A 10,177-nucleotide genomic window follows, 5' to 3' on the forward strand; every position below is an offset into this window, starting at 1 on the left:
ACATGGGCATTGAGTACAACTTTTGAACTTCAGTAACAGGTGAAGAAACTTTTCTCCTATAAAAACTCTCAGTGTAGAAATTAACTAGTAATAATAATTTAAAACAGAGACTGAAAGAACTTGCAATTTCATGAGACTTAAAATTTGAATCAAAAAAAGAAATGTTGCCTTAAATGAATAATTTTTCTTCCAGACACCCTTGCAGAATCTCCTTATAAATGTTATGGAATTCATCGTGAATCAAGTCCAGTAGAACCCTTAAGGCATGTCTGTATTACAAAAATAGCCACTGAGTCAATTACTGTAGCAAGTTTTCGTAATATAAAAAGGCCAAGTCCTAGGGAGCCTGATTATTAGACATTATGCATCTTTAACTCCAACAAAATGTGATGCAAAAATCTTTTGTCAGCAGTTCTCCAAAACCAGTTAATTTCCTTATTTCAATGAGTCAGTTTTTGGTGATGCCCTGCTTTATGCTACAAACATCTACTTGTTTATTTTTCAAATTTAAATTCTTGATCTCTTTCATACTTAGTGAAAAGGAAAAGACAATACTAACTTGATTAATGATGTGGTAAATATAAAGCTATCTTAAATCATTGGAATAGTGTTTTCATTCTTAAGTATAACTTTTCATATAAATGTACTAATTATTTAAGTTTATTTTCTGCTTTTCAGAAGGCTTTCAGTTTCCAAGGGACAGAGGCACTTTATCTATTGACTGATGGAAAACCAGACACCAGTTGCAGTCTGATTTTGAAAGAAATTGAAAGATTGAGAAAGAAACAAGATACTAAAATCCACACCATTTCTTTTAGCTGTACAGACAGGTATATGATACTTTGCAAGAACAACAACAAGAAATCTTTAACATTACTAGTTTATTTGTTGTCAAAAGGCTGTGTTATCAAAATGTGCCACGTGCTCAGTTCACTGAACACTAGGATTGAGCTAGACATTCACACATGTGGGAACTGGGAAGGCTGTTCTGACACAGGTAATTGCCACCTGGTTCTTGTTGGACAACGGCAAGTAATGGAGGCTTAGGCAAGAGAATAAAATATAGGGCATGCACAAAATGTTCTTTCCTTTTATGGAGTCTCCCAGCTTTTGGTTTTCTTCCCCTGTGTAAAATATTGCTGCCCTTTACCTCCCAGCCTGGCTTCTGGATTTCTTGGTTTAGTTTCTTTTTTTGGTTCTGTTGCTACACTGAACCTCTTGTCCAAAAATAGCCTGTCTTTGAAGGTTACGACAGCTAAGCAGTGTATATTGTTCATTAGCAACTGACAATTAGAAATTACATAGAAGATTATAATCACGTCCTTCAAATGAATTGTTTTGATGTAGTATTTTTTTTTAAGGATTCTTAGAAATTCTTCTATTGTTGTTGCTTTCAGAGAAATAATTTTCGTAAGTAACTTACTACTTTGTTGTTAACAGAGGAGCTAATGAATTTCTGAAGAAACTTGCTTCCCAAACAGGAGGGCGCTACCATTGCAATTTTGGAGATGTGGATGGACAATTAGCAGCACATAGAATGTTGACAGAGGGACTTGATGATGAAGATGTATGTTAAATAGATTGGTTTGTTGGGTTTGGTTTTGTTTCATTTCAGCTTAGTTCTTCATCAGTAGTCAAATGGCATTTAAAAAAGAAAAATCACGAGAAAAATAAATACAAGACTCCTAAGATACTTCACATTGAAACTGAAAGGAGAAAGCTTAATATCTGGCTTTTTCCTCTCTACTAGCTGCCTTGGTCAGGTGACCAAACCCATAAAGGTGGTACACAATGCAATATAGTTTTTCAAAGAGAAGCAAAAAAAAAAATCTTGTATCTGGACACAGTGGTTTTTAAGCTAACTTTAGTTTTCACTGTGCCCTCTTAGCCTTACCATCTTGTATTTAATTTATGTAATTGTAAATCCTTATACAGTGGTTAGCACGTTAATGCTCCAGCAAGAGACCTCAGGGGTTGCCACAGCAGAAAAATACGTTAGCAAACAGAACCATATTCAATCCAGAGTTGCTCTGTTCTCCCCTTGTAACTCCAAGACCTTCTCTGCAAGTAGACAGGAGTAGGGAGATTTAGAGCTTAGGCTCTGTTAATTAAGTTGGTAGAAATTGAAAATAATAAATAGGTGCAGGTTAAAGTAGAATATTTTAATTTTGTTTTCAGGATCCAGTTTTCCCTTACTTTGAAGGAGATGATTTAAAGAAACTTACTCAAGAAGTAGCAAAAGCTAGAAGTTTCTTAAAGCAGGCAAAATCTTTGAGGTGAGTATTTATCAAGAATCTTTCAATAATTGCTTTTTTATTTCATGAAAGGAAGACAAGAATATCTGACTTTCAGTGTCTGCTACTTAGAAAAGAATTGCTCTTTCTTCCTTCGTACTGTCAATTTTAGCATTTTTTTGAGGCTTGGAAAATGACTTATTTAGCATTTTAGTTTTAAGGTCTTATACAATTAGCTACCATCATAGTAAAGGATGTCTGTGTGGAAAGCTGCTGTAAATCTTCGGGTTTTGGTTTTCTTTCAAACAGGTTACTACTACAAAAATGGAATATAAACCAAAAGGACAATTCTGGTTTTGAAAGAAGTGCTCAGGTAAATAATCACCACAATCATAGTTTATATATAGTTCATATATTTCAGTAGAAGGATAATGTTTCATAAGCCTAATGAAAAATGTATTCATTTCCAGCAGTGACTTTTTCCGAAGTTGAAAACATTTGTAATGTTTTTAGTTCTTAGCTGAGCTAGTCCACAGTGTAACCTAATATACACAAAGAACAGTTCAAAGAGAACTATGTTTGGGGTGAAAGGATCAAGGGAGATGTCTATTTGTAGTTATTAATGGGTTAGTTCTTTCTAAGAGCAAACAGCTAAGCACATTAGAGGGTTAGGACCAGATGTAATGGCTGTAATAACAGTTGCTAGATGGGCTGCATGATTTATCAGTTAAAGGAACAAGGCTGACTGAAAAGACACCCCACTAACAGTAAAGACAGCCCCAGCAAACACTGGGCTCTTGTTACAAAGTTGTGGGAAAGGCAGCAGGACAAACTAAACCTCTCAGCCAACCTGCTGCTTTAAATTGAAAGTTAATCAAGTTAATTTATATTGTTTTTCCATTACCGTTTTGTCAAGGGTGATGGTGTGCCTATGCAGTTTATATATTTTGAACTGTATTTTAAAAGCTACTCATATGCTTGACTTGCAGGATTAAATTTTAGACGAAGAAAAGACGCTGAAGAGGTTTGGAGTGATACCACGCCTGCTTCTTTTCAGAGTGTGCTTAAAGCTTCCAGCTTAGAGCAGAAAGAGGGAAGATGTATTCTTTGTTGTTTCTGAATTTCTGGCAAGAGAAAGCTACAGGTGATAAGTGCTGTTGACTTATTCCACTTCCATACTTTGCAGGACTTGAAGTCAAGCCCTGAACTCTCCAAAGTCTGAACATAAGTAGAGGATATTTTTCAATATAGCTAATATAAATTTTAAAAGTATAATGTATTTCTGATATAATTAGTAGTTATACAGGGTCACAACTTTTATTTCTCTTCTGTTCTACTGCATCATACTAATAATTGCTTCAATCAGTTGGTGGTATGTCTACAATGTCTTTTTTGGCAGTTGTTTTGAGGCTTTGCTGGTGCTCATTATCCCTAACAGATGGGACAGATGGCTGTGATACTAGAAAGAGAATTCTTTACGCCAGTTTTGCATAGGAAGTCCAAGAAGTAACCTTAGTCCGGAAAACAAAGCTTGAAATGAATGTTTTTGCCAAAAGAAGTTTGCTAATAATTATTTCAACTCTTTGCTTTTTGTGTTGGCAGTAGAGAAGGATTTAGAGTTGATGATTCAGAAATCATCAGACATGCAAACAAGTAATATCTTGTTGCTGATAAAGCCTGGTTATGTTTGTATAACCAGACACTGCCAGTCTTCTAAGCAATTCTATTAAGTTCTTACATGTTTCCTGTCCTAGAAGGATTAAAAATATGTTTGCCAGTACCATATAAGAAAATTCAGTGTAAGCTAACTGCAGTAATGAGGCATATCTTTTTCCAGTTGATTTATGAAATACATTTTTTTTAATGAGGAATTCTGCAATGACAGCTCATTAGAATTTTGTAGGTGTTTATTGTTGTCTTTCAGAGGGTTAGGAATTCATCTCAGGTGTTTAATGTATGTAATGTTTAACGAAAATTAATTCAGACTGCAAAACTCAGATACTTGATCTGAGTTTATTCAGGAGCCATTTGCATCTCCTGAGTGCCAGCTGATGGGAATGATTGGATATACTCTGATATGGGAGAGATTATATTTTCTGTCCTTCCATCTGTTTTGTCTCCATAAAGAATTAAAAATTATTTCTATCATAAAAGTCTCTTTTTAGTGTTGTATGCTCTGCACCCGCTGACTCCTGCATTCCATGTTAGTACCAGCCTACTGTGGAATACTGCAGTTAAAATGGTGCTTTGTGCTGTGTGTCACTTTCTGTGATTTTATTAGTATGTGTGTAACTGCAGAGATGCTTTGATATGACAATATTAATTGTAAATTAACAGGATTAGTTACATTTTTATTTGAGGTATATAAGTATTAGATGATGATCACTGAAAAAATGAGTGGATTTGTACTAATGGCAATGTTAAAACAGTAAATCCAGGTAGAAACGATGAGGTTTCTCTATAGCCAAAAAGAGATTCTTATTTATTCCTTGAAGGATTTAAGAAATGTTACAATACTGTAGCATAGATTCTGGTAATCTTATAAAGGTCCTCTAAAAGAACCTTAAAAGGAAATATACTTGTGCAGGTATGTTAAATGGTATCAGAGACTTTTTGTGAAGTAAGATAGTAATGCACATATTGGATTTTGCAAATGTAGATAAGCATCAGAATATTTCAATGTGTTGTGTTAGATTGCAATCTGTCAAACCTCTCATTTACAGCTTTTTTTCCCCTGTATAATATTTGGTGTTCAGAGATTTTACATATTCAAAACAATTCCCTTTACACAGTGTCTCTATAGACTGATCAACAATGGATCTATGTAATCCTAAATTCATGGCAACCTACACTGACACTCTTCTCATCGCTCAGCTGTTTGTTTTGGTTTAGACTGGTCATTTGTTTCTGTGGGCAGAGCCTAGCAAGTTTCTCTGGTTCTCTTGAGCATGCTCCCAGACTTAAAGTAGGTGTTAGGAATTCAGGACTCTTCTCTTTGCTGGTGGTGTGAGGTAAGGGTTTCCAAGTCTCCTGTTCAAGAAAAATGCAACTGAAAAGTAAGGAGCAAATGTTGATGTTAGAATTAGTGTTAAACACAGAAGCTGTAGAATAGGCAAGTGTTACAGTGTTTGCCCATTGCATCCCATCCAACGTCACTTGTTTTGTCGGTGTTTTCAGGCTGTGCAGCCTCTCTCCGTGCTTCTGAAGCTTTGTTATCTTGCAGGCTGGTCAGTCCTGCTACCTACTCAGAGCAGCTCCTTCCTTTAAAATATTGTTTCTGTCTCCTGCTTATTACCTACTTGGAAACTCCCGTCCGTGCTACCATCAATCTGAGGGCTACTTAGTCAAGAAAACATTTTAAGGAGATGGTTCAGTTGTGATGACCTGATTAATCAAGTGCTCTGTAAATGACTTTTCAATATTGATCTGTCAGGTATATGTCATTTGCTTTCCTGGTTTATGCTTCTGGAATGCAGTTCACTGTATTCAAGACATAATAAAAGAGGAGTTTTATAATTAACAAGGATGTATTATTTTCTGCTAGCTTGTTTGTAAGTCATGTCATTGCCGTGACTCACGGAATATGTTGATTTGCATGCAATGAATTAAAGACAAACCGCTAAACCAGTTGCTACCTCGAAGTATGTGTTCTACCCCCTGTGAGAAGAGTGCTGTTTTTGCAGCAAGAGTGGGTAACTGCCATGTGGAACAGCTTCTGTACCGCCATAATTTACAGTCAACTTCCAGCTGCTGTGCTACAGTTAACTGGTGCAAATGTTCAGAAAAGCTTAGCATGGACTGGCAGTTCAGGAACTCCTTTGTGCATGGTTCAGCCATACCAGTCAGGGGACAACCACCTGCAGAAGAAGGGTGGGATGGCTTGGCATAATAACAAATCCCTCCATCTAAATAAGCCTGAATTTGAGTCAACCCCAGAAAGTTCATGCTGCTTCTAAGGAAGATAGCGGCAATAAGTGTGTGTTGTGCTGTGTCCTTTAGAATTCTGTTCAATAAGAATTTCTCTGTGCTTTATAAGCATGTTATCTACTATTAGTGTGTATCTAGGTTTGTAACTACAACATTCCAAGACTTTAGGCACCCAAATGTGTTAATACAACTAAGTCACAAGAATTTTCATTGAATCATTTTAATGCATCTCAACCAGTTAGATGTATATAGGATACTTTTCTTTCCATTGAACTTAAGTCCTGTGAAACCTTCTCAAACAGATGCTTATCAGATGTTTGCTTTCTGAATAGTTTAAAAAAAAAGAGAGAGAGAGGAAGAAGGGAAAATCCAATTCCAGAAACCTCTTGGCATCAGAAAACACCCTATTCCTTCCCTGACTCTGTTACAATAAAGAGAATCTAGGTTTTAGGTAACTATATTGAATGCAGTGCTGGAACTACCATAGGAGGAGATTGATAATCTCTGACTCACATCATGTGAGACTTCATCAGTTGGAATCTTAAATTCTACCCAGAATTTGATAGGCAGATAGGCCAACCTTGTAAGCCACAAGTTCACACGCTTTCAGTGATACGGGCTGCCTCTGTCATTGTGGCCACATTTAATGTGTTACTGAGGCTCTTTCTTAATAGAGAAATAACTAGCGAATAACAAACTTAATCTACTTTAGAGGGTTTTTCCTTTCCTACTTGGAAAGTTCTGCAGCTTGTGTTACGATTTCTGGGTTAATAACAACAATAGAGGTGAGTGGAACTTTGTAAATGAAACTTGGTAGAAGTTATGACAAGATTTTAAATTATATCTGACTGGCATAGTGCAAAACAGCTCCTCCTCTTCCATCCATCCTCAGCCATCTCCCATGCCCTTGTAACTCTTCCAATGCTTTTTGGGTATGAAAGCAAAACATGTAGTAGTAGTGATGATCTGTACTTTTGTCTTCCAGTGCAATGACAGTTAGAAAACCTTTGAATTAAAAGGAAACCTGTTAGGATTGGTCTTCAATAATCTTTTTAAAACATGCTTATATATAGCTCCTGTGGTGTTTGTTTTCGCTGTGATTCCTGTATGTAAGAAGCCAAGCTGTAATCCCTGCTTATTATAGAGAAACGTGCCTTTATTCAGTACAAGTTAATGCAGTATTTTTATGATGCATTTGTATTCCTCCCCTTCAAATACTGCATGAACTGTCCCCTTTACTAACAAGACCTAAGAGCTGATAAAGGGCATGTTCATTGTTGCTATTAGAAGTTGCTTTGTTTCTTCCTGTAATTCCACCCTGACTTGGCAATGCAGTCTCACAGTTATCATTTCATTTGACCTGTAAATCAATCTGTGTAGCATGCAAAGCAACCACGAATGCAAAGTAAATGAGAACAACATAACTTGAAAAGCATTTTATATGACACATTCCAAGGCTGTGCTTTGAAGTATTTGTGTGTGCTTCATTCCTTCCATGAGGAAACGGTGAAATATGCAGAATCGTAACATAAATATGCAAAGTCACAGGAAAAAGGAAGGAATAGAGTGAGCATGTTTATGTATGTTAATGAAGAACTGAGGGATTTAAGAAGAATCTCATCTCTTAGCTTTGCAGTGAGCTGTCTGAAGAATATAGCAGAAAACCTTGATTTTTCAGACTTTTTTTTAGGAGGAAAAACATGATTAAAGTACATGATTGATAGTATTAAAAAGAAAAAGCCATTAACAGATGATAGGACATGAGAAAAACAGAAAAAGCATAGGATCTTCTCTACTAAATGTATATTTGTAACTTTCTTCTATTGTTATTATACAGAAATGTATACTTATGTTGCTATACAGAAAAAATCTATTTACAAAAGACAAGCTGTTGAAATGCATAGTGATGAGTGCTTAATATCTTTGTCTAATGAAAAATCAGAGGGAGCTTACTGCCCAAAGGATCTTAACTTAGTCCTAGCATACAGTTGTTCTTTTGCTGTATTAGGCATCGAAAATACACCTTTTGTCTAATAACAGGAATAAGGATCTGCATCTTCTTTTCCCTTCTGGCATGGACTCACAGTGTGACATGGGTAAGTTGCTTTGCCTCTGTATCTTACTTTTTCTTTCCTTAGTTCTTTATCTCACATTCACGAGTGAGAAATTGGTGTCATGAACTCCTTCTGCACCCAGTCCACCAAGCTTTGGCTCATTACCTGTCAGCTACATCAGCTCATTCTCTTAGCTCTGGACAGAACCCAACTGCAAAATGCATACATTTTTGTGGGTCTATCTTTATTCATGTTTTTAATTCCATTGTAATATCATTGTTGACATGTTGTTTGCATGTCAAAAAAGCAAAAGCTGCTTTTTACATCGCTGTTACAACAGTACTGATTAATACTAACTGGCTTCATGCAATTGATCATTATTACAAATCCTGTATTTGAAGTTTTAAGACAACTTTTAGCATCAGTTTGGAATAGCCAGCTGTCTCATTTCTGTCAGTCTTTACTGAGCCTTAGTTTAAGCTGGCTATTGTTCAAGTTACTTATGCTCCAACATAATTGCAAGTGTGTCTTTAAATGATTAAAATTTAATATGAACATTCAGACATGGCACAGCTACAACAGAAGAGGTAAACATGTTCAAAGTTTAATTTTTGCCTGGGATGGGTAACTGTGAAATTCTGCAGCTCCTGACCCTTTTCACATCCTCCCAGGTGCAAGTGACCACGAAGCCGATCAGAGACCCGCTGCCGGCTCGGGAGGGCAGGGACCTTGGAGCTTATTTGTTTATGATTATGTTTCCTCTTTGGGGATTCCTGCTGTTTTGCAGGTGTTTCTGATCCTCTGCATCTCTCTGAGCCATGTCCTGCCACCGACTATCTAACGGGTAACCAAGAGATGGTGCTTTTTTCCTGAACAGCCTGTTCAACAGGTATCTCTGTGAACGGAGCCCTAGACACTGACCGGATGCTTTTGTGCAGTGGTCGCGGCTGTATGAAGACACATGGAGGTAAGAGCCACCATAGGATGCTGTGGGAAAACGGATGCTGTGGGATGAGCAATGTCCCAGGAATACTGTGGGCTTCCAAAAACGCTGCAAGATGAGTGGGACCCAGGGGGGCTGTGGGACCCCAGGGGGGGCTGTGGGAGCCTGGGAGTGCAGTTGGGATGCCAGAGGTGCGGGGGTGCTGCGGGATGCCAAGGAGCCTGGTGCGGCTCGTGTGCGGGGCTACCCGGCCCCACTCGCCTGCCCGGCGCCGTGGGCGGAGGGGCCACCGGACCGCCCCGTGTCCGCACCTGGCGGCCGGAGCCTGAGCGCCCGGCCGGGACGCGGCTCCTGCGGGGCGGTGGGATCTGCCGGTGCCGCTGCCCGCACTCCGCGGCCCGCAGGCCCCTCCGAGCCGCGCCCAACGGCCCCCGCAGGGCGGAAGGGGCGCGGGGGTGGCAACAGCCCCAAAGGCCGCTCCCCGCTGGGAGACCCGGGCCGGGCCGGGCGGGCGGTGAGGCCGCGGAGCCAGAGCCCGCCTCTCCCCCGCGTCCCCGCAGCTCGCCGGCCGTGGCGAGTTTGCCGTGGGGCGCAGGGAACACCCGCGAGAGCCCGGGCGAGCTGTAAGCTCCGATCGTGGCGCAGGGAAGGGATGCGGGTAGCGAAGGAGATGGGTAGCTACAGCCCCAAGTGCCTTGTCTGTCAGGGATGAACCCTTGACCATTGCATAGATGGGACAGAACCTCCATGTTTAAGAAATAAATGATTCGGTATTACTTGTTTCTTATTATACCCCATTGACCCCTTCTGTCACATAGCAATTATTTTATCTAGTTACCCCCTGAAAGCGAGGGATTTGATAGCCTTGTCTCTGATACACCTTCTAAAGATACAAAGCAAGTTTCAGGCATTCCTCTTTCCTCATGAAATCCTCCTATAGCTCAGCTCTATCACTGCCAATGGCAAAAGCGCAGTGTATTCTTCATTTACATCCAGCTGCTGCTACTTAGAAAGGAGTT

General features: G+C 39.2%; 1 protein-coding gene across 1 annotated transcript in view; it reads left to right on the forward strand.

Annotated features, from left to right (window-relative positions):
- VWA3A (von Willebrand factor A domain containing 3A) overlaps positions 1–9,088 on the forward strand; it is a 33,482-nt gene extending 24,394 nt beyond the window's left edge. Inside the window, 6 exon segments of the mRNA XM_068422979.1 lie at positions 679–830; positions 1,441–1,567; positions 2,179–2,276; positions 2,544–2,607; positions 8,170–8,257; positions 9,003–9,088. Of these exon segments, the coding sequence (XP_068279080.1) occupies positions 679–830; positions 1,441–1,567; positions 2,179–2,276; positions 2,544–2,607; positions 8,170–8,257; positions 9,003–9,088 (615 nt within the window).
- Positions 9,089–10,177: the final 1,089 nt, after the last annotated feature.

Source organism: Nyctibius grandis, chromosome Z, assembly GCF_013368605.1.
Source record: "Nyctibius grandis isolate bNycGra1 chromosome Z, bNycGra1.pri, whole genome shotgun sequence".
Taxonomy (NCBI): domain Eukaryota; kingdom Metazoa; phylum Chordata; class Aves; order Nyctibiiformes; family Nyctibiidae; genus Nyctibius; species Nyctibius grandis.